The sequence below is a fragment of the Saccopteryx bilineata genome, chromosome 11, assembly GCF_036850765.1.
Source record: "Saccopteryx bilineata isolate mSacBil1 chromosome 11, mSacBil1_pri_phased_curated, whole genome shotgun sequence".
Taxonomy (NCBI): domain Eukaryota; kingdom Metazoa; phylum Chordata; class Mammalia; order Chiroptera; family Emballonuridae; genus Saccopteryx; species Saccopteryx bilineata.
Genome location: NC_089500.1, coordinates 69865914 through 69880833, shown reverse-complemented (window position 1 = coordinate 69880833; position 14920 = coordinate 69865914). Strand labels below are relative to the sequence as shown.

The 14920-nt window shown below is 41.4% G+C and overlaps 1 protein-coding gene across 3 annotated transcripts in view; it reads left to right on the top strand.

Annotated features, from left to right (window-relative positions):
• The window catches only part of CEPT1 (choline/ethanolamine phosphotransferase 1), a 40470-nt gene that overhangs the window by 4443 nt on the left and 21107 nt on the right, over positions 1-14920 (top strand). For all 3 annotated transcript variants that reach the window (XM_066246355.1, XM_066246353.1, XM_066246352.1), the window contains exons 2-3: positions 4067-4476; positions 13363-13510. In XM_066246355.1, the coding sequence (XP_066102452.1) occupies positions 4138-4476; positions 13363-13510 (487 nt within the window). In that variant the 5' untranslated portion in view covers positions 4067-4137. The remainder of the gene's footprint in view (positions 1-4066; positions 4477-13362; positions 13511-14920) is intronic.

Genomic DNA, 14920 nt, shown 5'->3' with positions numbered 1-14920 from the left:
TGGAAACGGACCTGTGCCAGTAACAGCAACCTCTGTGGCTATCTGTGTGTGTTAAAAGCAAAGTATGTCAGGAGCTACATGTATCTGAATGTGTATTTGCAATGTTGTTGCTAATAGCTTCAGAGAGACAATCTTGCCACATTGAAATGTTCAAAACGCATTGGCTTTTTCCCCATGTATGAACTCTACAGTGGCTAAATCTAGAAAGGTTTATCAAAATGTAGATTTTTTTCCAAAAGAGGAATAGAGGGTTAAAAAAAAAATCTAGGTCAGCTAGGGAAACCACTCAGAAAGTATCAGTTTATCGTACAGTCCTGCCAAATGCTCAAACTTAAAACCATTAGGATCAGTTACTTGTAGCTGTTAGTGCCAAAAGCAGGCCAGCACCTTCAGTATGCCACCTTTATAAAAAAATAAATGACACGGGAATGGAATACTATAATAATACAGTATAAAAGGAGTTGGTTAAACTTTTAATTCCTACTTTGAGTGGAATTCCATTAGAGCTGATTGATTATAGCTTACCAAATATGAAAATGCATCGTTCAGTTTGTAGAAAATTTGGCTTTCTACAAAGCTAAGTATTTTGGTGTTTGTCAGTCTACCATTTAATCTGAAATGATCTCGTAACCAGTTCTTTGACATTAGGTAAATATTGCTTAAACACAGTTTAAATCAATTAGTTTGTGGCACACTTTGACTTCTGAAACATATAAACCTGTAGAGACTTTTTGTGGATTTATTTGAGCCAAACTGACAACACATGCCAGGAAGCAAAATCTCAGAGGATTGAGGGAAGATGCTTGTGGAGAATGGCAGTTTTGCAAACTTATTTCATACATTAGAATCAGAGGAGTGGGTGTAAGAGGGAGTTACAGGAAAATTATTGGTAATCGATTCGGGAGGCAGGAGATAGCAAAGCTCGGAAATCTCAGATTGGATAAAGGGTGAAACAGAGCGAGACATACTATTTTTACAGGGTAGTTAACATTTCCAGCATATAGAGGTGGTATTGGGCGAACAGATAACAGTGAAGGATGCTGTGGTCTGTGCTCTGGTGCAGTGGGTGTGCTGTGAGGGGTCTGGAAGAGGAGACATTCCAAGGATATGCTATCTTAGATGCAAGAAGACAGTAGACAAGCTTACTTAGGTAAAGACTGACTTTTGTCAAGGAAACTACAAGCCAAGGATGTGACTACCCGCATGATCCACCATTAGTTAGGGATTTTCCTGTCCAGCTCATCCTGTGTGATTACTTTTGGTCTCTGATCTTGTAAGACCCACCATGCAGGCCTTCCCTCACCTTGTCAGATTTGGCCTCCTTTACATGCACATGAACTGCATGATCGGTTGCAATTTTGGGTGCCACTTTAGATCTTTAGTGACATTGAAGTTTTGGAGTTTGTTACAGTGTTAAAGGCAAGAAATTCTGGGCATGTTTTGACACTAGATCCATTGTTGAGATGGCCTAGAGCAGGGGTCTCAAACTCACCTCAGCATGTGGGCCGCAGAGCAAGATCACAGCCGTCGGCGGGCCGCACTAGGTCTACAAAAGGCAACTGTTATGCAACACTTTTCTCACTGCAGTTGAAAAAAAAAATCAGTACAACAAGCACAATCGTACATGCAGTTTACTCAGTGTCACAAAATGACCAGAAACTGTAGTTCGCATCACAACTGCTGTTAACTAAGCTAATATCTAGCTAGGATGCTAGAGAAATGAAAAATACAAGTAGGCCCCTAGGCTTACTTAATTTTATCCAAAATATTTTGAATTTCGTGGATTAGTGTGCGGGCCACACAAAATTGTTCGGCGGGCCGCGAGTTTGAGACCCCTGGCCTAGAGCCTGCATCACGTTCTCTATTCCCATAGTGCAGCGTTTCTGGGAATTTCATATAGCTTTCTACCTGAAAATCAGCATACACCTCTCTTGGTGCAATGCCACTACCCTTTTAGTTCTGTTAAGATTGTTCTGTGTGTGCGGTTTTTTAAAATCCTCTTGAGACTTCTTTTCCTCCTGCTCACTAACCGGGAGTTTCCTACTAGGTTCTTTGCCTCTGTTTTCTCTTTATTTTCAATTTCTTCTAGAACTTTTCTATGTTTTAGTCTTTATTTAGACTTCAGCAGCTAAGGTGATAACTTGAAATTTTTATCTCATACCCAAACTTCAGTCATTTGATCTTGTCTAAAACACCTGTACGTAAAAGGTGTGAGTGTGTATTTCCTACCCCCATCCCCAGATACTCTCTTGTACCCAGCCCCGCCACCAAAAGCCAAAATAAACAACTGCTTTTTCTTCCCAAATCCCAAAGTACTTTCTCTGGACTCTTCCTTTTAAATAGAAATTACTTAAAGATTTGACTCTCTTTCATATTTCCATTTTTACCCCCCTACTCTAAGCCCTCACCACTTTAAAACTTTAAGGCCCCCCCCAAAAAAAACCCTTTCAGGTTTCCATACCGATTTTTACATATTCTCAATATTTTCTCACAGTTCTCAGATATTTTCTCTATTCTGATGAATATACATCTCTCCTATTAATCTTGAAAATATACTTGTCATTGTATTCTTACATTGCTTAATAACGTAATTATGTTATCTCTAATTGTTTCTGAGTCATGTGCATGTACTTCCAGGATTGAACTCACAGTCTTTTATGAACAGTCATCACTTAATGCAGTTAGACTCCCTTCATTTCATCAGGTCCCTCTGCTAGTACGCACATCCTGTCCTCTTAAAGTTCATGTTTCTCATTGCTCTTTACCCCCACCAGGAATACCATTTACAGAATACCCCTTTGTGCTGTGAGAAGTTTTAGCATAATTTAGCGTAAACAAAAAGTCTGTGTTTTTGTCTGAACCTCACTGACTAGCCATATGAGATTGTACAAGTTAATTAGCCTCTCTGAGCTTTAGTTTCCTTTTCTGTAAAAATAGGGATAATAGCAGTTCTTATGATCTGGCCTTGTTGTGAGCATTAAATGGGTTAAGATAGAAAACATGCTTGAGGTTTTTAATATTTAGTAAATGTTAGTAAATGTTAACTATCAGCATTAAATAAAAATGTAGTTTAAGACTCACGATATTCAAGTCATTCCTCTGATATTAATACTAACTTACTAGCTCTCTTGTGCCTTTGGACCTCAATATTTTTGTATGTGGAATGATTAGATCATTTCTTTTTTTTTTCTTTTTTCTGAAGCTGGAAACGGGGAGGCAGTCAGACAGACTCCCGCATGCGCCCGACCGGGATCCACCCGGCATGCCCACCAGGGGGCGATGCTCTGCCCATCCAGGGCATCGCTCTGTTGCATCCAGAGCCATTCTAGTGCCTGAGGCAGAGGCCACAGAGCCATCCCCAGCGCCGGGGCCATCCCCGCTTCAATGGAGCCTCAGCAGTGGGAGGGGAAGAGAGAGACAGAGAGGAAGGAGAGGGGGAGGGGTGGAGAAACAGATGGACACTTCTCCTGTGTGCCCTGGCCGGGAATCGAACCCGGGACTCTGGCATGCCAGGCCGACGCTCCACCGCTGAGCCAACCGGCCAGGGAGTTCATTTCTAAGATTTGTTCCATTATACTACTGAAAGCAATGAGAGAAAAATAACGTGAGTTTGTTTTTTTAAGACTTGATTTTAGAGAGGAGAGAGAGAGAGAGAGACAGAGAAAGAGAGAGAAGTGGGGGAGGAGCAGGAAGCATCAACTCCCATATGTGCCTTGACTAGGCAAGCCCAGGGCTTCCTACTGGCGTCCTCAAGAGTTCCAGGTCGATGCTTGATCCACTGTGCCACCACAGGTCAGGCAAGCATGAGTTTTAAAGTTAGACAAACTGTAAGGTAACAGGAAATACATTACTTATTAAGATCCCTTAATATTCTTTTCTTAAAGGTGCAGTTCTATGACTTCATTTGGCTCACACCATCAATAAGAACCAGAACTAAAAGCAGACCCCTGGTTTTATGATCCCTGTTTTTTATGTGTTACTGTATTACCAACCTTTTCTTTTAACTTTACTGATATTAATGTAAATAATGGCTGACAAATGTGTTTGTTTATTTGTTTTCATCCAGGTAAAGACCAGCCACAAAAAGCTATAAAACAAGATAAATTATTCTCTCCAAATAAAAGAAAGCCAAAGTCCATGAGTGGGCATCGGTCAACAAGGAAGCGAGGCGGAGACTCTCACCCGGAGTCCCCCCTGGGCTTCGGGCATATGAGTACTCCGGGGTGTATACTAAACAAGTTGTTTCAGCTCCCCACACCACCGCTATCGAGACACCAGCTGAAGCGGCTAGAAGAGCACAGATACCAGAGTGCTGGACGGTCCCTGCTTGAGCCCTTAATGCAGCACTACTGGGAGTGGCTAGTTGGAAGAGTTCCCTCCTGGATTGCCCCGAACCTCATCACTATCATTGGATTGTCCATAAACATCTGCACAACTGTCTTATTAGTCTTCTACTGCCCGACAGCTACAGAGCAGGTAAGAGGGACTTCCTAACAGGTGTGGACATTTGTTATAGACTGGAAACGCTAAGTGGGATTTCTAGGTCATAGCTAAAGGGAAGATCGTCTGACAACTATTTGTATTATTTGTCAACTGTTTTTAAAATATCCTATCATACATACTATTAATAAAGCTCACCACTACAACCTACCTTATACACTATGCTTATGAGAAACTATAAGTCAGGGTAAACTCTCTTTGCAGTAGGTAAGTTCACGTTAGCGGAGATTAACATATAAAATGTTCCTTTGAAAATTGGTAAATCTCAATTCTTTTAGTGAGAGGAGGGGAGGCAGAGAGACACCTGCATGCGCCTGACCGGGATCCACCCAGCAAGCCCACTGGTGGGTGATGCTCTGCCCATCTGAGGCGTTGCTTCATTGCAACCAGAGCCATCGTTTTAGTGCCTGAGGCATAGGCCATGGAGCCATCCTCAGAGCCGGGGGCCAACTCACTCTAATCAAGCCTTGACTGCAGGAGGGCAGGAGAAGGGGGAGGGGTGAAGCAGATGGTCACTTCTCCTGTGTGCCCTGACCGGGAATCAAACCCAGGACACCCACACGCCAGACCGACGCTCTACCACTGAGCCAACCAGGCAGGGCCAATAAATCTCAATTTTTTATGGAAGAGTTTTATTTATTTTATTTTTTTGAATAGCTGAATAAAGTCTTAGCAAAGTTTTAAAACAATCTGAGAAAACAATCTATAGTGGAGAGGTGGCAGTAAATCAGTCTACTAGAGTGTCCTCTCCATTCCACTGATTTTGTTCAGTATCCCTTTCCTCTTCCTATAAACATATGTAGCTGGTAGACCTCAGATGCATCTGTTATTCTAACAAAAGCAAAAGGAATCTGAGAAAAAGTCAGCGTGGTGTATTTCCTGTTGATTCCTGGAATTGCTTACAAAGACACCATCCCTGCGCCTCTCAGGTGCAAGTCTCTACTGCTCTTTCCTCTTGCCCTCTGAAGCCACTGCCTAAAACCAAAAGCGAAACTAGGACCTTTCATCAGAATGGGTAACTTGGTGTTTATTTCTTTGGTTTTAAATTTTTCTTGTCTAAAAGTGAACTGAGGTAGTTAGGTATGTGAAGGAATCAAGCATTTATTTGATTTGTTGTGCCCATATTAATCAGAGCAGTCAGTCACAGCAACCCAAGGAGAGAGAAGGTGATCCTCAGCTAAAGGGGTCAGAAGTGACTGAGCCGTGGGTTGTAATGGCCACAGCAGTCCTTGTCCTGTTTTGTTTTGTTTTTTTTCTGAAGCTAGAAACGGGGAGAGACAGCCAGACAGACTCCCGCATGCGCCCCGACCGGGATCCACCCGGCACGCCCACCAGGGGCGACGCTCCGCCCACCAGGCAGCGATGCTCTGCCCCTCTGGGGCGTCGCTCTGCCGAGACCAGAGCCACTCCAGCGCCTGGGGCAACGGCCAAGGAGCCATCCCCAGCGCCAGGGCCATCCTTGCTCCAATGGAGCCTCGGCTGCAGGAGGGGAAGAGAGAGACAGAGAGGAAGGAGGGGGGGTGGAGAAGCAAACGGGCACCTCTCCTATGTGCCCTGGCTGGGAATCAAACCCAGGTCCCCCGCACGCCAGGCCGACGCTCTACCACTGAGCCAACTGGCCAGGGCCCCTTGTCCTGTTTTAAATAAGCTTGAAGTAAAAGTTTTTTTAAGTAGTCTTTTCATATGATTTGTCTTTTGAGATAAATTTGTCATCATCTAGCCCTTTCCATTTTCATCAGTTCATAGTTGATTTTTTTCTCATTTCCCTCCTCATCCTTGAATAACTTTATTTCCTCTTTTACTATGCAAATCCAGTCTGTGCAGATTGTATGGACACATTTCAGGTTTTTTTTCTCATTTTCTTAACTACTGTACTTTACTTCAATCAGGCAACTTAAAAAAAGCAAACACTAGTATGATCTCTTACGTCTAGTTGGGAAAATTTTTCTGGGCAGGCACTGAAGACTTACATAGAACAGGCTTGAGGAGAGGGGTGCTCGGGTGTGACCCACCTGGGGGCAGGGCGGGAAGCACCCGCGTGTTCCAGACACCGCGTTTCCTGAAATGCTTTTCCTCAGTCTCTGTTCTCAAGTGCTTTGGCGTTATTGGAGTTACCCTAGAATTAGTTCAGTTTGGGGGAAAATTTCCAGAATAGGAACTACTCTAATCACAGAAAACTTTTCAGAATTGCTGCTGGGAGAAATTAAGGTGAAATGTTATGACTGGGCCACTGATGAGCCGCTGGTGCTCTGCAAGGAAGGCAGTGTCCTACCAAGGGTATGCCTGGTGCACGGGTGGCGGCGTGGTAGAAATCCTCGTTAGGCTTCGATCAGAACGCATTGAAGTGCGTCATGGCTTTTTTCCGTGATATGTTCTTATTTCTGTGATCTTTTAGTGAGTTATGTAAATTCTCCAAGTCATAGTTTGTTTATCCTTTTAAGTCTTATTTTGGAGTATTATGAAGATTAAATAAGATTGTGTGTTCAGAGTACCTAGCATACAATGCTCAGTAAACAGTAGACGGTTATTATTTCATTGGTCAAAGAGATTAAGTACAGTGGTACCTTGAGATACGAGCAGACCAACATACGAATATTTTAAGATACAAGCTGTGACTGGGTCTGTATTTTTGTTCAAGATATGAGCAAAATTCCGAGATATGAGTCGTGATTTGGGAAGCCGCTAGTTGGTGCGTTGGCACACGGGTCCAGTATTGGCAGCACAACACCAGCATCTCGTTCTTTCTCACGTGTTACCCGCAAAATCAACTCGAACTTGTGCGCTGTACTCATTCTTGCATCATTTTTGCATTTTTTACTAACTTTTGTGTGTGCTATCATGGGGCCGAAGAAAGTGAGTGTAAAGGACAGTAGTGAGAAGAAGAAGAGAATGATGTCAATAGAAGTAAAGCAAGAAATAATAGAATAACATGAGCGTGGTGTACAAGTGATTGAACTGGCAAGGCTGTACCACCGCAATACATCTACAATTTGTACCATCCTTAAACAAAAGGATGCCATCAAAAGCGCAAATCCAGTGAAAGGAACTACAGTTCTGTCCCAATTAAGGACAAATATCCATGAAGAAATGGAGAAGCTTCTGCTGGTGTGGGTGAAAGAGAAAGAGCTGGCAGGAGATACAGTGGTGGAGACTGTAATATGTGAAAAGGCATGTATTAATTACGTGACTTAAAGAAGAAAGAACCATCAACCTCAAAAGAGGCAGCAGAAGAGATGTTTAAGGCAAGTCATGGCTGGTTTGAAAATTTCAAGAAGAGATCTGGCATCCACTCGGTGGTGAGGCATGGTGAAGCTGCAAGTGCTGATGTTAAGGCAGCTGAGGAGTACATCGCACGTTTTGCTGTGCTTATCACAAAGGAAGGCTACATCCCCGGACAAGTGTTCAACTGTGATGAAACAGGATTGTTTTGGAAAAAAAATGCCCTGGAGGACTTTCAACACCACAGAGGAGAAGAAGCTGCCTGGCCATAAACCCATGAAGGACCATCTGACCCTTGCATTGTGTGCAAATGCTAGCGGTGACTGTAAAGTAAAGCCACTGTTAGTGTATCATTCCGAAAATCCTCGAGCCTTTAAGACTCACAAGATTCTTAAAGAAAAACTGCAGGTTATATGGCGTGCCAATGCTAGGGCATGGGTTACACGCAGTTTTTTATTGAACAGGTAAGTCTCATCTTTGGTCCTGCAGTGAAGAAATATCTTCAAGAAAATAAACTGCTGATGAAAGCATTGCTAATCCTTGAAAATGCTCCAGCCCACCCACCTGGTCTTGAAGATGACATTCTCGATGAGTTCAAATTTGTAAAAGTCATCTACCTTCCACCCAACACGACTTCCATCTTACAACCTATGGATCAGCAGGTCATTTCCAACTTTAAAAAGCTTTACACAAAGCAGTTGTTCCACCACTGTTTTGAGGTGACTAAGAATACAAATCTAACCCTTCAAGAGTTTTGGAAAGATCACTACAACATCGTGATATGTTTATGCATTATTGACTTGGCATGGCAAGAGGTTACGATGAGAACCTTGAACTTAGTTATGGCCTGATGTTGTTGCAGACAAGGACTTTGAAGGATTCGAACCAGAGACCAAGACCGAGGTAGAAGCATTGGAGGAGATTGTGTGCCTCGGAAAGTCGATGGGTCTGGAGGTAGACAAGGGTGATGTAAATGAGCTCGTCAGGAACATGAGGAGGAGCTCTCAACTGAGGAGTTGAAGGAGCTACAGATGATGCAACATACGGAGCTTCTGCAAGAGATTAGTAGTGAGGAGGAGGTAGAGTCGGAGGAAGTGCTTTCTACAAGTGAAATTAAAGACATGCTGGCAATGTGGGAGAAGCTTTCAAGTTTCATTGAAAAGAAACACCCAGAAAAAGTTTCAACTGGTCATGCTTCAGCACTTTTTAATGACACTTGTTTGTCACATTTCCGTAACATTTTAAAAGGCAGGCAAAAGCAAACCTCTTTGGATAGATTTTTATTCAAAAGTCCTGCTAGTGAAAGTGCTAAAAGTGCAGCCAAAAAGGCAAAAACAGGTGATGATTAAATTAAAAATACGTAATGTTAAGCTTAGGTTAAGTTTAAAGTTAAGAAGTGCATTATTTTACAATTAAGTTTTTGTGGTTTCATTTTAAGTAAAGAAAGTGCAGTTTTAGTTTTGTTTAAAGTAAAGAAAATGCAGTTTTAGTTTACATTTAGTGTTAAGAAAGTGCAGTTTTAGTTTATGTGTCTACAGTGCCTGCATCCCTTCCTCCCTCCTTCCTTCTCCGCCATTCACCTCCGTTAGCCACACTCGTCTGTCTCCAAGGTAAGAATACAGTACTAAATAACACTTTTAAAAAAATTTTGTATATTTTGTTATGCATTGGTAAAGTATGCATGTGTGTTTCTTAATTAAAAACTTTTTTTTATAATTTAGGATGGTTTGGGGATGTTTCACAGGGCTGGAACAGATTAAATCTATTTCAGTTATTTTAAATGGGAGAAATTTGTTTGATATATGAGTTGACTGACTTACGAGCTCAGTTACAGAACAAATTAAATTCGTATCTCAAGGTACCACTGTACATAACTTATTCTTTTGTAACCCCTTCTGTTCCTGATTTCTTCTAATAATGTATTATATATGGAATCTCAAGTTTATCTATTGAATTTCTTACTTGTTTTATCATTGTTTTGTAGTCAGAGATTCTATAGATTCATTACCCAGGGACATTCTCATTCATTATAGCGCTAATTCTTTTGGGGTCATATCCATGGGTGGGTGAGCATTAAATTTCATATCTACAATATTAAGAACTTTCCACATATTTTTTAAGTCACTGATTTTTTCAACTACATTAGAATTTCAGATATCAGTCTTTCTAGTGGAAAAAAAATGTCACTATTGTAATGGTTTCAGCTGAGTTTACTGTTTCTATTAGGGAAAAAACAGGCCCTGGTAGGTTGGCTCAGTGGCAGAGCATTGGCCCGGCAGGTGGAAGTCTGGGGTTTGATTCCCAGTCAGGGCACACAGGAGAGGTGCCCATCTGCTTCTCCACCCCCATCCTCATCCCCTCCCACAGCCTTGGCTCAGTTGGTTCATGCAGTTTGGCAATGGCACTGAGAATGGCTCCATTTGCCTACCCTCAGGTGCTGAAAAAGCTCAGTTGCTGAGCAACAGAGCAACAGCCCCAGATGGGCAGAGCATCGCCCCTTAGGGGGCTTGCTGGGTGGATCCTGGTCAGTCGGGGCACATGCAGGCGTCTGTTTCACTGTCTCCCTGCCTCCCTGTCTCCCTGCCTCCCTGCCTCCCTGCCTCCCTGACTCTCACTTAATAGAAAGGAAAGAAAAAATAAAAACTTTCCAGTTGTAGGAAAGGAAAATCCATCTTTGTTTTTCAAACTCCTAAGGTAGGAATGGAGACTTGCCCTTTTGGTGTGGAATCCCAGAATATTCTTATGCTGTTTCTGTTACTAAGCGTTTAAATTTCTTAAGCTAGTAGCTTTGGTTTTAGTATTACAAGTTAATTTAGAATTTATCTGGCAGCTAGATTTATGTTACGTATGCTTGAGTACCCTTGCCATGTAAGATAAAGGAAATTGGTGTTAGCTGTTTAACCCACAGGAAGAGCAGTACTGACCTTTATGTAGTTGCCAGTAAGAGCTCTAGCAGGTTTAAATATACTGCTCACAAAAATTAGGGGATATTTCAAAATGAATATGAAATGATAAAATATCCCCTAATTTTTGTGAGCATTATGTAACTTTTATAATATGATGGTAGCATTTTGTTTTAATACTCATTTGTTTTGGGGTTTTGTTTTTTGTATTGCTGCATTTAATGCTTTTGATTTAACTCACTACAAAAAAAAAACAACTTAAGGTTATTTTAAAATATAGAAAAATGGAAAGATAATTAAAATGGTACATTGCCTATAATCTCATTGCCCAGTTAACACCTGTTGACATGAAAAAGGAAAGGAGAAAAATTCAAACAGGAAGGTATAAAATAAAATCTTCCCTTTGTTACCTGCCTTTCCTCTCCACCCCTACCTCCAGTTCCTCTTCTGATACATAGCGTTTAACAATTTTTGTTGTATTCTCTCAGAAAAAAAAGAAAAGAAAATCCCTCACACCAGCGTATGTATGTGTTTGAGTGTGTGAAAATTTCTTACCTGATTAGACTCCCAGAAGAACGTCTCGGCAGGATTTTGCGCATCAGTTAATTGCCAGATTGTGGTCCGGTTATTTGCTTATGCCCGCTCAGCCCCGCCCACCCTGGGTGTAGGATGGCTTCCTGATTGATGTTGAGTCCTTCATTCCGGTCCTGTATCTCCAGGCTCTCAACCCAGCTGAGATGATACTAATTCCCAAACGAAAAGGCTTTCTTCTTCAAACACCTTTGACAGTTGTAAAGTAATGGGAACAAGGGGAGAAGTAGATAAATGCTTGTTTACAGGAAGAAGCATTCACAGGAAGAAGGAAAATTCAAAGACAAGAAGGCTTTGTTCTCTCTTTCTTATATAGGTAACTATAGTTGAAGTTGTTTCTGTTCCAGAGTAACACTGTGCCCCATTAAAATCCTAAATTTAGACCCCAAGAAGTCCCCAGCTTTCTAGTCCTCTAAAGCAGTACTATTCAGTAGATAATTTCTGTGACGATGGTTATGTTCTGTATCTGTGTGGCTCCATATGGTAGCCATAGCCACTTGTCGCTGTTGAGTATTTGAAATGTGTGTGGTGCAACTGAGGAACTGAATTTTTAGTTTTAACTCAATTTTAATGAATTTAACTAAAATAGCCACACAGTGCTGCTGGGGAGTTACTGGATTCCTTTAGGAGCAAGAAGCAGTAGACCCAAGTCTAGAGGATGGGGGGGGGACCTTAGTCACCCAAAATTAATCACCCAGTCCAGTGTGCTCGCATGTACACTGCGGTTACGTAACCACCGTTACTGCTTTCTGGGTTTGAACTCTGGCCTGGGGGAGGAGTGACTGTAGCCCTTTCAACAGCCTCAGTGTCTGGAAGTATGAGACTCCAAAAAACTGTTGAAGATCCTCACCTTTAATAACTGAGAAATAAATGGATCTCTATCAGAGAAACAAACCCTTTGCAGTGTGGAGTATACTGAATATTATTTGCAGCTCTGAGTAGTTTTAACTCGCAGGTTTGGGCATTTAATACCACAGTTAAACTTGATAACCAATATCTGAGAAAATTTCTTGTGTTTATAAAAACTTTTTTATGGCATGGGAAATAGTGAAAAGTGATACAAAACATTCTTCTATACTTTTAAAAAGAAAAAGCCAAATAGAAGCTCTCCTTTTTTAATGTACAACATTTAAATTTAGTATTGGTGGTTCCATTTTCTTTCTTTTCTGTTCTGGTCTTTTTTTTCCTTTTAGTTGGGGGGGAGGACAGACAGACAGACAGATCGCCAGGAAGGGAGAGAGATGAGAAGCATTGACTCCTATTTGCAGCACCTTAGTGTTCATTGATTACTTTCTCATATGTGACTTGACCAAGGGACTACTGCACAGCCAGTGACCCCTTGCTCAAGCCAGCGACTTTTGGGCTCAAGCCAGTGACCATGATCCTACACTCAAGCTGGTGACCTCAGGGTTTCAGCTGGGTCCTCAGTGTCTCAGGCAGATGCTCTATCCACTGCACCACGGCCTGGTCAGGCTTGCTGGCTCATTTTCTGTCTGAGAAAAAAAAAGGATCTGTTTCTTGAAAATGTGACTGTAACTGAAAAATCATGTTCTAAGCTCTTTGTGTACTAGATTGTTATTTCTCTATTGTTGTTCCATGGGACACTGAAGAAGTGTGTTTAAAAGGAAGTTACATGCTCAAATATATTGGGAAATGGCAGCATATTGTGTCTCCCTTCTTGAATAGTCACAATATGCATTAGTGATCTTAGTGGCTGGTAGTAGTCCTGCGGTAGAGAAATCTGTTTAACATTGTTTGACCCAGTGTTTCCCACATGAGTTGAGCATGGACTTTTTTTTCCAATGTAATACCTGTAAACAACTTGAAAGATAAAATCTGGGAAAAACCATACTAGACTATTCATTAATTGACTCAGAATCTAAATGTCTGAAGAAATCTTAGAGCAATTACCTAGTCTGATCTGTCACGGGGTCTCTGTAATGTCTGCTGGAGCATCCCTACTCAGCAAGGACTTTTATTCTTTAACAATTCAGATTGTTGCAGGTGTTTTCATTGTGAAGCACTTGGCTCTTCTCTCTCATAGCTTCCAGCCAGCTTCTCTGGAGAGTGAAGGTAAAATGTACTGTACTAGCCAAACATAGTAGTGAATATGTTCTAATAGCCTTGCTTTTCTTGGTTTATTTCACAGGCACCTCTGTGGGCATATATTGCCTGTGCATGTGGCCTTTTCATTTACCAATCTTTGGATGCTATAGATGGGAAACAGGCAAGAAGAACCAACAGTAGTTCGCCTTTGGGAGAGCTCTTTGATCATGGTTGTGATTCACTGTCAACAGGTATTATATGTTTATTATGTGAGAGGAGGGGCAATAGTGAGGCAGACTCCTGCACGTGCCCTGACCGGAATCCTCCGAGAAACCCTCTCTTGGGCCGAAGTTCAAGTACTGAGCTATTTTTAGTGCCTGAGGCTAATGCACTCCACTGGAGGTATCCTCAGCACTTGGAGCCACACTCAACCAATCGAGCCACTGGCTCCTGGAGGGGAAGAGGGAAAGAAGGGGGGGGGTGGATGGGGGAGAGAAGCAGATGGTCGCTTCTCCTGTGTGCCCTGACCAGGAATTGAACCCAGGACATTCATACTCAAGGCTGACAGTCTGTCCACTGAGTTACTGGCCAGGGCCATTGATTTTTTAATGATTAATAGTGACAAAAGGAATGTTTTAAACAATGTTAGGATAAAGAAGAGGTTTATCTTCTTATAAAAGTTATCAGAATGAGTGATTTTGTATAAGTTTTAGTAGTTTCAAAAAACAATGTATTTGGTTAGTGTTTTTGTTCATTAGTAGCTGTATTGTTAAATTTAGAAATTATGTTAATTTTTACTAAAGTTATTTTTAACCATAAACATTATTGTTTTGGTACCTGTTATTTTTTAAAATCTTAGGGTATAGTTGCCATCATCAAAAATTTCACAAATTATATGTAGATACGAGTACAATAGTGGGAAACTAGGAAATTCCTAGTCTTTATATTTAAATGAGTATTATGTAGACATTTAAAATTATGTCATAGACTTGGAGTACAACTATGATAACGGGCTTGGATAAAAAGACTAGAAAAATGAACTAAGGTGGTAGCAATAGATGAGTTATTGTAGATAGGTTGTAGGTGATAGTTTCTATTGATATTGTTTTTAAAATAATATTTCAGTACTTTCTTTTCTGGAAGGGAAGCGGTTTGGAAACTAAATGACAGTTTCTAACTGGTCTTCCTGACAGGAGCTCGGCTGCCCCCTCCTGCCCCCCCCCCAAACACATGTAATTAGTTCTTCAGCTGGTTTCTTGTCCTTTGGCATAAGCAACTAAAATACTTTAAAAGAAACAAAACCCTAGATAGTTTTACCTTGTGAACTCAGATTCGCAGATACATGAATGTCATGGTTTTAATGTGTCCTGACAGCAGCTTGCTCAGTGGAAGAGGAGGAACAGCTAAACTCTTAAATACTCATAAGAGGCGCAAGATAAACTCAAAGTGTCCACTGAATAAAGGCTTGCTGGCGTCTCTAAGGGCTATTTTGATTTGGTGACAGCAGAATGATAGGTATCTTATTTTTTATTTTAAGTGATGGTCATTTTTGCACTGCAGTTTGAGTTCCCAACTTTTGTAGCAAGTCCATAGTGATCTCTGCTAAATAAGAACAGACAGCGATCGTTCTGAGCAAGTGAGGCCCTTTGTGAATTCTTGGG